The 18273-nt window shown below is 42.3% G+C and overlaps 1 protein-coding gene across 1 annotated transcript in view; it reads right to left on the bottom strand.

The window, feature by feature from the left end:
- Window positions 1-5517: 5517 nt before the first annotated feature.
- The window catches only part of asic1b (acid-sensing (proton-gated) ion channel 1b), a gene marked incomplete at both ends in the record, with an annotated part of 200556 nt that continues 187800 nt past the window's right edge, over window positions 5518-18273 (bottom strand). The window contains 7 exons of the mRNA XM_083892814.1: window positions 5518-5613; window positions 6359-6460; window positions 7758-7837; window positions 8121-8212; window positions 10850-11003; window positions 11619-11675; window positions 13923-14073. Of these exons, the coding sequence (XP_083748940.1) occupies window positions 5518-5613; window positions 6359-6460; window positions 7758-7837; window positions 8121-8212; window positions 10850-11003; window positions 11619-11675; window positions 13923-14073 (732 nt within the window). The remainder of the gene's footprint in view (window positions 5614-6358; window positions 6461-7757; window positions 7838-8120; window positions 8213-10849; window positions 11004-11618; window positions 11676-13922; window positions 14074-18273) is intronic.

An 18273-nucleotide genomic window follows, 5' to 3' on the forward strand; every position in this document is an offset into this window, starting at 1 on the left:
TCAAAAAAATATCGGAGTTGCTGTGATGTTTTTGTTGCATCTCCAGAGAGGATTCTACATCCTTTGTCTGTTTGATGACAACAGCTTAGGTTTATCCTTGGTCAGCTTCTTGACAGCCTGATATATATAAAAGAAATGCAACAGCATTCACACGGTGAACAAATGAAAGGACAAATGAGACAGACTCAAGCGCCGGAAACCTCAGAGAACATTTTTCAGTGCTGAGAAATTTGACTTGCGCTATGATTATTAATCTGCCTAACGAGCTGATGTAAAGTGGAGCCCAGAGCAGCCGGGCCGCGGCCTTATCTCTGACAAACGGCTGAGCATCCTAATTGCACTGACAGATCCGACGGGATAAATTTATACCGTTAACCGTCACTGTTCTGACATGCAGGGTAGGGAACAGCACGGAGACAAGCTGGAGTGTCAGTTCTACTTTGAATCTTTACACCAGCACACACACACACACACACACATAGGCGCAGTATATCTATGCAGCATTATTAAGTAGTCTTATAATAACATCAGGACTAAAAATCACATCTACACCCACGGTGTGTCCAATTCTGACACACCGTGGGTCAGTAGTCGTTAACTCGATGCCATGACTAAAAAAATCCACCCACTATGATTCTCACCTAGTGTCGAGTAGGATTTAGGATTTTCTTTTTTACTACAGTAAAAGTAAAATACATGCTCTACTACAAAAAGCCCTGCATATGTCAATGAAAGTGTAAAACTATGAGCATCAAAATATACTTGAAAATAATTAAAGGTGCCATATGTAAGAATGTGGCCAAAAACGGTTACTACATTCAAATTCAAAATACCGAGGTCTTTTAGGTTTCGTTTTCTGACGTAACTGGCAACCCGTGGTTGCTCGGCAGCTGAGACTCTACTGAGACTGCAATGATTGGTAGATGGCGGTAGGTGGCGCCACATGCCAAAACATGATTTCAAAAACATAAACATGATTTGCAGTCTGCCCAAAAAATGTTTTTAATGCAAATATTTTGTCTGTACCGTTGTTGTTGGTGAGTTCAGTTTGTTATATGAACATTATTCCTGAGTCTTTGTGACATATTAGGAGGATTTTATGGCCAGTTGCTTTAGATTTATTACATAATGCACCTTTAAGAAATCCAATTATTTACAATATACCATATTATATTTGGTAATGGATTTTAATTAAAAACGAGTGTTTTTGATAATATATGCTTATTGTTTTGTACAACTAGCAATACATCACATGAGACAGTTTTAGGGTATTATTCAGGCTCCAACACCGGGTCAAAAATAAACACAATTATGAATAAATATAAATCAAAGTAATATTTAAAAAAAAAGCATGCACCTGCACCCGCAGCACTGACTATGCAACAGGATGTAATATCCTTGTTGACACAGATAATAAGTGATGATAGGATCAGGAGGAAATTACTCCAGGTTTAAAAGGATCCAGATTCCGAGCACACGTTCACCGAGAGCAGAAGGCGCGCGATTAAAGTGACAGATGTGGCTGCATGCATGTGCCCAGCAACCCTCATCACAACAGAACAACAAGCATTAGAAGTGCCCCTGCGTGAAAACCGGCCCCTCACTACATCACATCCAGCTGCCTTTGGGTGATTAGTCGCGGATGTTATCGTCATTTAGGTCTAACAGGTTGCGATGGATTCAATTACAGCAGCATCTTTTATACGCTGCACAGAAATACTGAATCTGCCAAGCCCCGCTAAATCCAGATCTTTTTTGGAAATATTGCCAGTGTGTGAACTACCACAGCTTTTTCTACCTCCCACATACACCACCCCCCCCCCCCCCCCCACCTGCTCTGCCTTGGAGCCTTATCAGGATGCAACGAGCATATTCTGCAGGATTTTTTTTTTTTCAGTCACTGGCAGGCAGCTTCGCCTGTATTCTGACCCACCCTGCAATCTTCTTAAGTTACAGACTGTCACAGGACAAAGACACAGAATGCCAGCAGGAAATGAACAGCATCATCTTTTATTTTTGAATAAGTCGTCTTCTTGGCAGGTACAACAGAAAGTAATAAAAACCATCTGGGGGCAAAAAACCATGTTTTCAGACGTTCAGAGAGGGAAATGCTCCATTAGATGTTGAGAGCTGGATTTTAACACTTGTATATTAAATGCGTGGTCACCAGCTGAGGTTTCTCTTCTGAATAATATAAAATAATGCACACTCACATCTGATGAACACTTTTTTGATATCCCACTAAAAGACAGCATGGAGAAAAAAATGATATATATATAAGGCAAAATAAACACTTATCATCCCAGAATAACCTTTATTGTGTGGCAGCTGTGGATTACAGCCTAATGAGCAACGAACAGAGGATGTTGACGGATCTCTAATATGACAGCTAAGTCACTGAGCTAAATTTCTAATAAGTGTGGCAGTCGGCACAGTCGCGTAAAAGAGAAGCCGTTCAGAATGTACAGCTGCTGGTTGATTGACAGTCTTGATAAAATTTGCCCTGGCCACGCAGGATATTTTTCATCCCGTCTTTTGTTATACAGAAGCAGAAAGAGTAATTACATTTCAACAGCGCGGGGGTTCCGAAATACCAATTTTGTTGCTTGCAGCTGTTAAAAAAAATGAATAGGGTGAAGCGAATAAACAACATGATTTTATTTATAACCAGGCTCCTGCCCCCAAAAAACCACCCTCACTTAATGCTGATTGAATTTCAAGAAACGGGTGCATGAAGCAAAACACAAGACGTCATGTTGACTGATGAAAAGAGCAATAGCAAATTGTCTTTGATGAGAGAAAGAATCCTTGATGAAAATTTCGCAGAATGACTCATGATTGACGAATAAAACAACTGCGCAGTATCTGGAGCTGGGAACACACCTTTTAGCCTATTTACCTATTCAAAGAAAAATAACAAATAGGAGTCAAAAGAAGAAATCTACCGAGGTGAATAATAGTTTTTCCAAAATGATATTTACATTTGATTTATGCTTTGAGAAGTTAATAAAAACCTTTTTTTTTTGTAAAGATGGAGACGAGGTTATCAGGCAATAGTGAATATGTTTCGTATGAAAGAAAGAAAACCAATATGCTGGAGCAATACGATATTCATAATAGGACAATATGTCAAGAACAATAGTACATTTTTCTTTTTATATCACCTCTACATACGGGTGGTGTTGTGCTTTGATTAGACTTTTGCAACTAGAACACAGATACAGAAAAAATAATGATAATAACAGTCCTACAAAACTCCAAGGAATTTAGCAGTCACCCCTTCGAGGACAAAACACCCCTTACCTCATCCGATTAAGATTAAATGAAGTTGAATGAAGACTTAAAGAATAAAATAAATGGAACGCATGTAGCTGCAGCTCATTGGTGGCAAAATCAACAGAACACCCATGAAAACATGTGAGGCCACATACACACATTTTTGCAGCTACACATTCATGGACGCTAATTGACCTCCATTCATTTGGAAAGCCTCACCAAACCTTAACATAAATTCAAATCTTAAAGCCTTAAACTCAACCAGTTCCTCAGAAATGAGGTTCTGCCTCAATAGGACCAGGTTTGTCCTGACAAGGCCTGTGTTTATGCCAGAAGTGGTCCTAAAGAGGTAAATAATACACACACAAACTTGGGTTTATATCTTAGTGGGGACACATCATTGACATAATGGATTCCTTAGCCCCTTACCTTAACCATCACCACTAAGTGCCTAACCTTAACCTTTACCCTAACCCTAAAACCAGGTCTTAACCTTGAAACCCTTTAAAGCTGCGGCACCCAGACAAAATGACATCAGAAGGTCAAAATTACCTCACATGGTCAAAATGACCCCACATGGTCAAAATGACCTCACATGGTCAAAATGACCTCACAAGGACAAAATGACCTCACATGGTCAAAATGACTTCATAAGGTTAAAATGACCTCATAATGTTAAAATGACTTCACATGGTCAAAATGACCTCACAAGGACAAAATGACTTCACATGGTCAAAATGACCTCATAAGGTTAAAATGACCTCATAAGGTTAAAATGACTTACATGGTCAAAATGACCTCACAAGGTCGAAATGACCTGAAAGGCTAAAATGACCTTACAAAGTCAAAATGACCTCTCAAGGTCAAAATGACCTCACATGGTCAAAATTACCTCACAAGGTCAAAATGACCTGAAAGGCTAAAATTAACACAAGGTTAAAATGACCTCACATGGTCAAATTGACCTCACAAGGACAAAATGACCTCACATGGTCAAAATGACCTCACAAGGTCAAAATTACCTGAAAGGCTAAAATGAATTCACAAGGTTAAAATGACCTCACATGGTCAAATTGACCTCACAAGGTCAAAATGACCTCACATGGTCAAAATGACCTTGCATGGTCAAAATGACCTGAAAGGTCAAAATGACCTGAAAGGCTAAAATGAACTTACAAGGTTAAAATGACCTCACAAGGTCAAAATGACCTTGCATGGTCAAAATGACCTCACAAGGTTAAAATGACCTGAAAGGCTAAAAAGACCTCACATGGTCAAAATGACCTCACAAGGTTAAAACAAAGATAATTTCTGATGTTTTTGGTCCCGACAAAGATATAAATACAAAGTACTCACTCACTCACACACACACACACACACTATATGGGATCATCTCTGTATCATTGAGGCAAACTTGGTAATTATACGTATGTATGCGTGTATGTATGTATGTAAGTATAAAATAAAAAATAAAAAATTTGAAATGACAATTAAAAACATGCACTAGACAAACACAAGCATGCATTTACATGATGAGACCTGTATTCTTCACCGGTTCATTTCACTGTAAATAGTAGATGATGCAATACTCGATACCACTATCGCTGCCACCATAAACCTCCACCAGAGTCTCCCCACCTCCACACACACACACACAAACACACCTGACAACACGAACTGTGAACATAGACGCATTCTCAGACAAACTACACATAGTCCAGCTGCTGTTTTTATGGAGCACATGTACAGCGGAATGTATATTTGTCCCTCTAGCAGGCCAGTGAGAGTGAAACGATTGTGTGCGGCTGTGTATATAAAGGCATGGGGGGGGGGGGGGGGGCGCTCTTTTGTTGTTGTTGATAACTCGTTAATGGTGAGATAGCTGTACATTTTCCCTCGTTTATTTATTTTTTTTAAATATATTTTCTTTGTCTTTTGAAAGCGAGGTCCATGTTGGCAAGGTTCCTCCGCGAGCATCCTTTGTGGCAGTATTCCAGAGGAAAGTATAGAGAGAAGAGTTGACAGATATAGTTATACTTGGGATGTCCTCTCCGCTCGGGCCTCAGGGACGACGTCGTTCGTTTACCGTATTGATTTGTCCTCAGTTTCTATGAAAAAAAAGTACCTCTGTTAGACTTTTATATCAGTTCCTGTGCGCTCCGCCGTGTCGGATAGTTCTCGTTGTATGGTTGGCTTTGGTTGCATAACGCTGAACTCTGATGCTTCGTATCGTGGTTCTGCTCAGCAAGTGAAGTCTTCAAAGTTACCCTGGCCGGGGTGATGAGGTAGCATGTTGCCAGGATATGTGGATGGCGTACGCAGGTTCTCACAAGGAGCCTGGTTGGGGGTCGAGAGTGCACGACACAAAAAAAAAAAAAGGCACATTAGATAAAGCACAGAGGCGGATAAAGCACACGATCAGCAGTAGGGGAAGATAAAGGGAAGGCAAACATGCAGAGAAGGTGGAGAGAAAAAAACTTCAAAGCCATTTAAAGTGCTCACAGGAAAATAAACATGATAGGAGCAATAAGCTGGCACCAGGAGGCGCGAGGAAAAAAAAAGATTCATGCTATGTACACGGAAAGCTAATGAAAATAAAGAAGGTGAAGGATGCTTCCATCCAACGGCTCAGATTAGGAGCACATCCTCCCCTGTTTCTTTGCTCAAGCTCCGACTTATAATTAAAGTGAACTAGCTTCATTTACACGAGGAAATAAGTGAGCTGTCAAACCTTTCCGAAAGCTCTAATTTCACACTGTCCTTCTTGGTCCTGTCTCCCAGCTTTGATTACATTTAAGCCACTTTCCTCTTTCTTCCTGCTCTCTCACAATTCTCCCTCCCTTACATCCCAATAGCTTTTTTTTTTTTCGTTTTGTTTTGCTCGCTTTCGTTTCCTTCAAGGCTTTGCCTCCCCCGGTTTCCTACATTGCTATCTCACTCTCCTTTCCCACCACCATCACCACCTCCTCCTTCTCTCTGGCTACAGTTGAGACCAGTCAAGACAAAAAAGAAAAAACAGAGAGTGCCCTTATCAAAGCGAGGCAGTCTCACACAGTCAAAAATTACTTAGCAGCCCACTGACATGGCGTTTCACATCATCCAGACTCAGCACAGCTCCCCGGTCATTGTTGTTATGGCCTTTGTGTTTCTTCTTGACGCATCGGCACAGTTTGTACTTGATCACCTGAAAAAAAAAAAAAAAAAAAAGGCAAAAACACCAATTACTGACATTCTTTTAGTTCCAGGAGCCTGAAAATGCTTGTGTATTTTTTTGTGCTCAGACTGAACTTCAAATGAGATTGATTTTATGCATTTTCCAAAATATGTTTCCTCCATCGATCGGGCACATGAGCAAGAGCTCGCTGTTCACTCTGTCCTCCTCCTCCTCCATATCCACAGCTCAAATCAAGGAGTAACGGACAAAACAAACCTCCACTGTTTTTTGTACACAAGGACGCAAAGAGGAACCAATGCGACTTAAAGGTCCCATATTATGCAAAATCAACTTTTTAATCATTTTAATACTTATATTTGGGACTACATGCGCTAAATTCCTTGAATTGTTGTCTCACGGAGCTCCGCTTTGTCCTTAAAACACGTGAGAGTGCTGGCGAGGGAAACAGTATCCGAAAACCGGAAGTCCGTGAAAAGTTCTATTCTTGGCTCCACCGTGCAGCACAGAGTTCTACACAAACTTCCAGCTTCAGAGGATTTATCTGTCCAGTGGATACATGTTATATATGACAGCAATGTGCCTGCTTGAGCCTGCAAATGATCACTTTTCCAAATGCTAACTGCTGTTAGCTCCCAGTAGCCTCTGTGGCTGATGTCATTTCCTGTCCCTTAAGTTTCATTTTGCTTTTTTTTTAAGGTGGACCTTTAAGGTGGACCTAAAGAGATGCTACTAAACAGAGCGTTCTGAACAGGGTGATTGAACTGCTGTGGTGCTTCATCCTTAAGGTATTTTGACCAAAGCATGTCACAGACATGTTCATTAGGACACCAGGGAACTAGTTTAACTAAATAATAACAAATAGGGTATATTATGGGACCTTTAAGAGTTATATTCTAATGAGAGCCGACGATCACACGTAGTGGCTAATCTAAAATGCAATACATTCAAAATGTTAATGTATTCAGCTTCACTGCTGCTGCAGAGACGGGTTTGCGGCGATGTGAAGGACAGCGTCGGGGGCTCACTAAAACACATCTTTGCACGCATGGTAACACTGTGAGAAACAAACTGTGACCAAGCTATTCCATTATACAGTATAAAAACACAAAATCAAAACCAACACCGCCCGCTCGTTTCATGACACGTGCGGGTTGATGCACTCACGGCTGCTGCAGCGTGACTCACTCACACAGACTTAACCACACATTCCTAACCTGCGTTGATCTAAATGAGCGGGTGCAACACACAGTAGTAATCAGAGCCATTCTGAAAAAAAACCAAAAAAAAAAACAACGAGATGCGTTACCTCATACAGATAGTCAAAGAGTTCCAGAATGGTGAGGATGCTGGCTCCGATAAAAAGTCCCATCTGACCTCCGATGTCACCTGAAAGGAAAAAAAACAAAAGAGGATAAGTACACAGCGTAAGAAGAGCTCAGCTTTAAAATGCTATTTTCATCCTTGCATCTGGTGAGAAGGTGAGAAACAGAATTCATAGATGCATGCGAAAAGTAGCACAAATATTTTTTTTTCCCCCTGCTAGGACTTGGGCACCCTTTATAAAAGCGCGAGCCGCTGCTTCTCTGTCACTTTGAATAAAAGCGTCTGTCATGTTGCACAGAGCATGTTATCTACTCCCCGGGAAAACACTCGACAGCCATTTCCTTACCCAGAAGTCCCGCCAATTCGTAGGCTTTCTTTTGTTCGATGGTTTCGTAGTTCAGCGCCTCGAAGAAGATATCCAGAACCATAATGTTATCGCTGCAAACAGACGGAAAAAACACACACTTCAGACACACAATCTAGTGTCGTGCTTTTCATTTTATAGACGTTTCTTTAAAAAAAAAAAAAAATGGCAGTCAGTCCTCGGGGCAGAAAAGGTGACGCATGATTTCGCAATTTCGTGCTGAAATGCGGCAAGTTTAGCAAACTATCTGCCATCGCTGACTCATTTCCCAGGTGTGCCGGATCACGGAGGAATACAAGGGATATTACGGCAGCTGTTTGGTTTCGAAACTGCGATAATGTCGGAAACATCTGACTTCAGCGACAAGAACAAATGACAGTGATTAGTTTAAAGGCCCAGGGGCACCGCAGAATATCTTTTGAATATCCTGGTGGGCCGAGGCAGACTTCACACCTCAGTGGAATAGAGATCAAAACCACAACTTGACTTTTTTTTTTTTTTAGTGCGTGATTTTATGGCTTTTGGTTAAATTAGGACAAGCGGGATTCAGTCTCAAAAGGAAGAGATATATGCAAATTAAAGCAGACATGGAGACGAACTAATACAAAATGAGCTATTTGTAGTTATTTGACGTGGGTATCAACCATTTTGAAAAGTTCATCCTTTAAGGGTGCATTATGTCATAAATCTAAAGCAACTGGCCATAAAATCCTCCTAATATGTCACAGAGACTCAGGAATAATGTTCATATAACAAACTGAACTCACCAACAACAACAGTACAGACAAAATATTTGCATTAAAAAAAATATTTTGCAGACTGCAAATCGTGTTTATGTTTTGAAATCATGTTTTGGCATGTGGCGCCACCTACCGCCGTCTACCAATCATTGCAGTCAGTAGAGTCTCAGCTGCCGAGCAACCACGGGTTGCATCAGAAAACGAAAACCTCGGTATTTTGAATTTGAATGTAGTAACCGTTTTTGGCCACATTCTTACATATGGCACCTTTAACTAAGGGGTTGAACCGCAGTTTTTCACCCATTTATTCAATGTTTTGAACTTTGTACTCAATACTTTCTCTCTTTTTGCTGCTTCTGAAATCTGAAATAATATAGAAACAAAGTGCACAGCTTCCTTGCTGAAAATAGTATATAATTTAAAATAGCAGTCATCCCCTGGGGTACAAGTGGCCCTGGCTGGGAATCCCTGTGTTGTTGTGTTGCCATGACTGGGATTCCTGGGTGTTTCCATCCGTCTGTGTTGGGTGTCACAGGGTGTTTTCTTTCAGTCGGGGGGGGGGGGGGGGGGGGGGGGGGGGGTGGGCAGGTAACTTGCCATGCATCGGGTTAGAGCTACAATCTACTGCTGCGTCGCTATGGTTCCCAGCGTAGAGACACTTTACAGATTGTACTTCAGTGACTGTCGCAATTGACGTCAATCCACGGGGGGAAGTGAAGAGCATTTTCAGAGTTCTTCTGAAGTGATGTAACGCCAGAATCATACATCCTGATGAAAGTCTGCGAGTGTAGATTTAACAATCATTGCACCCTCTCCTCATTTCCTTCAGTTGATTTGTGCAGAGAAAAAACTTGGCTGACGATGTTTTGAGTGGAAGCTCAAACCCTTTTCTCTGCAGTTATAGCAGTTACTTAAAGGGGAAATCAACCTCCAATCAAGTGACAAGTGACGCACGTGATATGACCTTGTATTAACATATGTATGATACAAATTTAATGGGAGATTAAAGCAGTGTAATCTGATTAGAATAACCAGGGTTTAGACTTAAGATTCTTATCATCATAATGAAGCTGCAACACATTTGAGAATTTCTGGCACAGCAGAAGCAATACAGCAGCAAGAGATGGGGAATAACGTCAGAAGCAATAGCCCATAATATTAACTGGTGTTTTTGTCATTGAGTCCACTACTGTAACACATTTCCGTAACGTTAAAGTGTGAAATAAAGTGTGATTGTTCCTCGGATGATGATTTCAAGGCCGGAACTGCTGATAAAATGTAATTTATTTGTCACTGTTCTTCTAAATGGATGATTGTAAAGCTGTGTTTGTGGCTAAAAACGGTATGTTTTTATGACTCTTGGCCACAGAGATACCTTCTCTACAGCAGCTGCTGAAATATGTGCCAGAAAATGAACAACAACAACAAAAAAGCTCTGAGAGAATGTGAGTTGAGACTGAAATGAAGCTCATTGTCCATGCAACGGCTGGTTTATAAGGCACAGCTAACTAAAACAATGTCAGTCCTGCAATAAATCCCTGCCTTGGCGACAGGAATCAAACTCAGTTTTCCTCTAAACTGTTTTCAAAGGTTCAAAGATTCAATTGCAGTTCATTTTGAAGGCTCTGTGCTGGTGGCAGCTCTTTCTATCGTTATGCCTGCGACCGGCCCAATTCACGCCAGGAGAAGGAGGAGGAGGCGGCGGCAATATAAGAGAAACAACATCTCTATATAATGCAATACCATCCAAACAGCCACATCCTCAGAAACAAGCACAAAGCTGAGTCCCCTCCATAAAACAGTGTCAATAAAAATGGAACACATTCTTTTTTGGCACTGCTGCATTAGTTTTCGCCAGGTGAAAAATCCGAAAGGTAATTATGAACAGCTGAAAAAGCACTAAGACGATGATGATGATGAAAATTAGGAAGCAGTGCTTGGACGAACGAAGCATAAACGAACGTGACTTACGATATGTACTGCTCCGTCTTGTTGAATTTCTTGGCCAGATACTTGGCGGACGCTTTGCTGGGTATTTTGACAAAGGACAGCTCTTTGCCGTAGCGCGTCAAGTTGCACGGCGTCTCGCATACACAGTAGTCATTATCCCTCTCCACAAGAAAGTCTGAAAAATGGAGAAGGCAGAGGAGGAGAGCGGGTGAGATGGAGATAGAGAGAGAGAGACAAAAGCCCAAAACAGAGGGAAGAGGAAATACCATGGGGACGGATAGATTTGCTGTCACCACCAGAAAGACAAACAAAACGCCAGCAGGAGCACAAGGCATTAAGGGAAAAACTTGTGAAAGGATGCCATGACTAAAGACCCAAGAGACACTTACAAGAAGAAAAAAAACACAAGAGATGGAAGACACACAGAGACATAGCTGGAGAGGCAGCAGCAGGAAGCCACAGGCCGAGAAGCACGTGACGCTGCAATCGAGCGACCGAGAGTGAGAGTCGATGAGAGTGAAAAAAACAAGCAAACAGACGTGACAGACCTGAAAGGTATCGACTGATGGAGAGACAGAAGCGTGTGGAAAAGGGGGAGCCTCGGGGCCACGGTCTGTGAAATGTACATGGCGACCGTCATGCCGAAGGGACACTTCACATTATCTGTCATCAGCTCAGATCAGAGGTCCTGTGCAGTTGGATAGCACACACACACACACACACACACACACGTACGGACACACACATGCACACACACAAGCGGGCAGCATGCTGGGGGTTATCTCCTTACCCAAGGCAGGATCCGCACACTCCTTGTATTGCTCCGGTGTGCAGTATGGGGCATCTCCTGCGGACATGAAGAAGAGACACAGTGTTCACCGTCTACGCAGAGCAAGGGAAGGACGAGGGTTTTTCGAAGACGCGCGGATACATTTAGTCTCTGTCCGTCATTACCGTCCTTATTATAGAGGGGACAGATCTGAGCCCAATTGCGAACTTGATTTGATTAACTGGTTTTGTGAGTTTGCTGCCTCATCTCTTACTGGCAGATGAGGAGAGAGACACGTCCTCGATGTTGAGTAAATTATCTGGCCGGTTTTAATCAACTGCGCAATCATGATGGCAAGGTTCAGACTTTGTAACCGCTCACACATTTCATTAAAATGTGCGACGCGGTCAGTTTTGGATCGCCGTGCCCTTCTTTTAAAGCTCCCATAGAACGAAAGTACCAATTAACGTTTTTTTTTTTTTTTTGGTGTGCATCTGCGCCATTACCTCGTTTATGAAGCCCTGAAGGTTCCAAACAAACGGTTCAGCCACTGCTGAGAACGCTGTGCTGTATTCTAATCTCAGGCTCAGTGAGATCTTTGAAAAAAACAGTTCTGGTTACGTAAACAAGCAGTCTGAAAAAGCCTGGAATCGTTTCGTAAGGATCCCGTCTCCTGAACAGCAGATCGTCCTGCTCCGGGCACTAGTCCGGGCACATCCGGTTGCGTACATTGAACCGCAGAAGAAGACGAACGTCTGTTGTGGAGGTGTTTCACGAGCGACAGTGTCTTCTGACTCTGGGTCATAAAAAGGACTGCGGCGGGGAGTCGTGAAGAAGCTATTTTTAAACATTGCTAAAACAATGTTTTGATAATGAGTAGCAGTGCATCCACCGTTCCAGAGGAGGGTGCTGTGCTTCTGAGAGCTGGTGTGCTAATTACGTCACTTCCAGGTATTGGCCAATCACAAGACAGTTCTGTATTCTGGGCGCAGCTGATGAGAGCTTCAGTGAGGAGATATTTCTGTCGGCACATTTACAACAACTAGGAGGTTTTTGACCATAACAACATATGTGCGATAGGACCACTCTATGGGAGCTTTAAATATACATGATTGTATTGATTATTTGCAAAAAAAATAAAGTAATGTCTGTACAGCTGTGTCTGATGCCTGAAAAATGAAATGAGAGGAGCTCAAGGGACTCAAATCCCTACTCACACTGCTTTAACATGGAATGAGTTTTATCCATTAGAATAAAAGAGAAAATATGGCTCCAAGTGTTAAAGGTGCCATATGTAAGAATGTGGCCCAAAAACGGTTACTACATTCAAATTCAAAATACCGAGGTCTTTTAGGTTTCGTTTTCTGACGTAACTGGCAACCTGTGGTTGCTCGGCAGCTGAGACTCTACTGACTGCAATGATTGGTAGACGGCGGTAGGTGGCGCCACATGCCAAAACGTGATTTCCAAACATAAACATGATTTGCAGTCTGCAAAATATTTTTTTTAATGCAAATATTTTGTCTGTGCTGTTGTTGTTGGTGAGTTCAGTTTGTTATATGAACATTATTCCTGAGTCTCTGTGACATATTAGGAGGATTTTATGGCCAGTTGCTTTAGATTTATTACATAATGCACCTTTAATAATGTGGCAGTGGCTGCAAATAAATGAACTGATAACTGTTTAAAAAAAGACCCGAAACTGCTGCAGATCCTATGACAACAGCTGAACAGGCAATTTCAAATCCGTTCTGAGCTCAGTAATGTGAACAGACTGACACATTGGGATGGTTCAGTCCTGTACTCAATGTGCCCACGATTGGCTCACTCAGGATGGATGTTTATACCGGCTTTTTAATGGGGTCTATATAGGATAGCAAGCTAATCCTGATTATCACAGAGACAGATTGTCTGGCGCTCTTCATACAACAGTCTGCTCAAAGTAAACCACTGTCGAAGAGAGAGAGAGAGACATTAACAGTTATTGGAAAGGAGACTGAAGGTTAACAGAGGCCAAAATCCCAATGTTTCCTCTGAGCCAAACCTCCTTTTCAATTTGCCATCTCAGATGCCACACAGTGATTAAATTCAGGGGGGGGAAACAGCAAACGCCAGCTGTGATCACTGCACAAACAAAGTGGAGAAAAAAAAAAAAAGAAGTTGAGTTTTCCAGTTCACTGGACTATGAAAGTATCTGATTATTTGCAGTCACTGACAAAAAACCTTAAGAGCTGTTTTTGTCACCGCCGCTTCAAAACACAGGGACGTATCCGGCCACAGGGACTATATAAACACAGAAATGACATGGCTTGTCCTGGCTCTTACCGGGCATGTGGACCATCCTGCAGTTGCAGTTCTCCACCAGGTACCGCGTCTCGCAGTCGATTCTGCACGCGGTGATGCTGTAACTGCTGAAGAAGTCCGAGTCCATGGGCAGGGATCTGCAGTCCCCCCACGGCGGGGGGAGGTATGTTAGCTGAGAGAAAGAGATAGAGAGAGACAGAAGCAACAGCCCGTGACCACTTAAGTTAACAGTTGTCCTATGTCCTGTTAAAGAAGCCGTTTGACCTTGTTCTCTCTCTCTCTCTCTGTCGATTGGAGCTTGACCTTGTTTCTCTGTCTGAACGGAAAGCTGTTACACTCTATGCGACTGTATTTGGCACAGAAACACAGGAAACACATGCGTGCTGAGATGCTCTTTGAAGGAGCTTTTTTTCCGCCTACGCTTCTTCGATTCCTACAATAATTCTGGGCTTTTACTGCGCTGCATGTCCGCCCTTAATGCAGCAACTAAATAGTATCAGCTGTGAACGTGTGTTTCACCCTGTTGTGTCATGTTCCTTGTGTTTTGAGCCATAAATATACTAGTGCTGTCAAACGTTAACGCGTCAGCGGCGTTTTAACGGCGTCAACGTTAACGCGCGACGTGTTTCCATGACGACTGACCGGAAAAAGACGCGCGTGACGTCACGTTTACATGACTCCGGATTGTTAAAACGAGTCTCTAAAGTAATGCTAAACTTTAAAAACAGAGGCACACATACGCAGTACACAGGTGGTTATTTGTAGCGCAGCTCTTTTCGTCATAATAAATAGACCGCTCCAGTTCGACTGTAGGCACGCTAACTGCGCTAAAGGAGCAGCTAACGTCGCTAGCACAGCTAGCGCAGTTAGCGCAGTTAACTGGTAAACGGTGCCTGGACTTCGGTGCCGCGGCACGTCTGCATGTTCCCGTCAGTCGTCGTGGATATTTGTAGCGCTGCTCTTTTTGTTTAATAAACAGACCGCTCCAGTTTCGACTGTAGGCACGCTAACCGGTGCTAAAAGGAGCTAATGCAGCTAACGGAGCTAACTGGTAAACGGTGCCTGGACTCCGGTGTCGCGGCACGTAAACATGACGTCATACGCGTCTTTTTCCAGTCAGTCGTCATGGAAATGTGTCACGCATGACACGTTAAACCAATTGCACATCACTAAAATATACACTAGGTGTCCCTCGCTGGAAGCTAACCATGTTTCTGTTGCCAACAGTCCAACACAGGAAGTCTCTCAAGATGCTCTTTCGCTAGCAATTGGTCCCATATCACTCCCAACCCGTTATCCCCATCACTACATACAATGGTTTCACCCAAACTTAAAGCTCCTCCGACTAAAAACCCTCCCTGTTTCCTGTATCCACCTAAACTCCAAAGCTGGATGCAGCTTTTGGAGTAAGAGCGCCATCACTATGGAACAGCCTCTGGACGACGAGCTGCAGAAGAGATTCAGCAAATTCAAGGACTTCCCAGGAGCAATTCCCTTAAAATTCAAGGACCAAATGCACTGACGCAGCCTAAGACTAGGAGGGCCACTTTGCTTCGCCCGCGGCGTCCACTTTTATTGATTCGCGGCAACGCTCTGCATCTGCCCAAGTGATTGTCCTTGGGATCTCGGTCAAGCCAAGAGTCTTTGTTAATTTCCTTTGTTGAGACAGAGATCTTGGAATTTGCATTTCCCAGGCATCACATAATTTGTTCTCTCGTGCTGAACGTTACTCTCCCATTGTTCTGCATGGAATCTCAGGAGAGACAGCGGACATTGGCCAGTAATTGCAACTCGATGTTCATTCTGTGTAGAGTCGACCTAGTTTATGTACATCAAGCAAGGCAGGGCTCACGTAATGGTAGGTGGTGTCAAACAAGGGTTACATTCATCTGAACTCATCATCATTTCTTTCTTGCACAAAATTCAAGCACTTTCAATGAGCCGTGGTTATTTTGGGTGATGTTCAAAAACTCTTATATATTAAAACAAAATGATTAAACTCACAAACCTTTGAGGATTTCAAAGACCTTGCTCTTGCCCTTTCTGGTTTACCAATAAAACATCTTTCAGCTCATTTTAAATTGTCAAACCTGATCTTTGAATATCTTTTTATTTTTTTATTTTATGTTCTGTGCAGCAACTTGTGATTTGCGTGTTTTTTTAAAAGTTGTATAAATAAACCATGAGTAACACCACCCACTCATGTGTGTGCACTCAAAAAAAAAAGAAGCCTGTATTGTGAAATATGTTCTGTGACATTTACATTTCATATTTTATATTAGGAAAATTGACTACCCACACATCAAGCTCCGTTTTAATTTTCAGTATTTCACGTTGATCCTTTTTAATTCCCATATTAACAATTGCTCTCGTTAACGTTTGAAATGACTCTATTATACAGCATTTATTTATTTATTTTTATATCAGAGTAAATGATTGGCACGATTCATTTACCTCTCAGACATCTTGATAAACAACAAGGGCAAAGTTTGATCCATGAAATGAAGAAAGAAGCGATAAAAATAAAATCGCCCTGTGTGTTTTTCACCTCATTCAGTTCAAACGCTGCATCATTGAGTGCTCACATAGCAATAAATTAAAGGCCACTCTTGTCATTTAGGAAACTGCTTTTCACAATTTTGTAGTGGAGTGCAGTGGGCAGCCATGTGTGCCACATACTGGATTTGGTTACTAATACCCCACGGCGACGTCGCACATACAGTATTCATGCAGATACAAAGTGCGGCGCGCTCAAGAAACACCAAATAACTTCGAGTCAAATCTAATCAGGGGGACTTTGATGTTTGCTCTGCTTGTTTTCATATCAAGGACATTTTTCAGAAAGTCAAAGAGAACATAAAAAACTATTAGAGAAGAGTAAACATGGAAATCAATATATGCTACTTGTATATTTATTCAGCTCATCACATAAACTAGACCTGCTGGTGAAGTCGTATCACTTCATAATGGCTCAAGATCTCATCTCGCATCAATTTGTTCTCGACTTGGACAGCCTAAACTGCGCAGTGGCAGCATAATTCCTCACTGATTCTTCTGCACAAAGATGACTTTTGCCTGGACAAAAGTGAATCTGGCAACAGATATCTAAAGGGGACATATCATGCAAATTTTTTTATAATTTTAATACTTATATTTGGAACTCTGGAGGCCCTATGAGTAGGCAAAAAAGATGATTATGTCATGTTATTGTGGTCTGACTCAGTCTAAGTACAGGCGATAAAACACGCGATGTTCAGCAGGGTATCTGACGTCAGACTGATAAATTCTTGGAATTGTTGTCTCGTTGAGCCCCGCTTTGTCCCTAAAAAACGCGAGAGTGCAGACGAGGGCAACAGTATCCGGAAGAGCGGAAGTCCACAAAGTGTTCTATTCTTAGATGCACGGTGCAGCACAGAGTTCTACACAAACTTCCAACCTCAGAGGATTTGCGTGTCCAGTGGATACATTTTATATATGACGGCAATGTGCCTATGTGAGTTGGCAAATTATCTTTTTTCCAAATGCTAACTGCTGTTAGCATTTGCCGGAGCCTCCGTGACGCTGACGTAGTTTCCTGTGTCTCATTTGCATTTAAAGAGACAGGCACTCAAAACTGAGCGTTCTGAACAGGGCTGTTTTGGCAGGTGATTGAACTGCTGTGGTGCTTCATCCTTAAAGCGGAACTAGACCGGAAGTTCCTGTTATCGCTGTTTTTTTTGGTGTGTATCTGCGTCATTACCTTGTTTATGAAGCCTGACGGTTCGAAACAAACAGTTCAGCCATTGCTGAGAACGTTGTGTTTTATTGTAATCTCGGGGCTCAACGAGATCACTGAAAATCCCGTAATAGTTACGTAAGCAGCGGTTCTCCTGAACAACCGATCATCCTGCTCCGGGCACTAGTCCGGGCACATCTGGTTACGTACATTGAACCGCAGAAGAAGAATAACGTCCGTTGTGGAGGTGTTTCACGAGCGACAGTGTCTTCTGACTCTGGGTCTGACTCCGGTTTAAAGTCATAAAAGGGACTGCGGTGGGGAGTCGTGACGAAGCTATTTTTAAACTGTTAAAACAATGTTTTGATAATGAGGAGCAGTGCATCCGCTGTTCCAGAGGGGGGCGCTGCGCTTCTGAGAACGGATGTGCTGGATAGTACTGGCCAATCACAAGACTCTGTCTTCTGGGGGTGAAAGTTCACTCTGAAATCTCGCAGCGGAAAAACACTGTCAGAAAAGAGGATTTCTATCGGCTAGTTTACAGCAACTAGGAGGTTTTTGACCATAAAAACAAGTTAATATATGTAAGTAGACCTCCATAACTAACATATATGTGCAACAGGACCACTCTATGTGAGCTTTAAGGTATTTTGACCA

This window comes from Microchirus variegatus (genome assembly GCF_963457635.1).
Source record: "Microchirus variegatus genome assembly, chromosome: 7".
In the NCBI taxonomy this organism is placed as follows: domain Eukaryota; kingdom Metazoa; phylum Chordata; class Actinopteri; order Pleuronectiformes; family Soleidae; genus Microchirus; species Microchirus variegatus.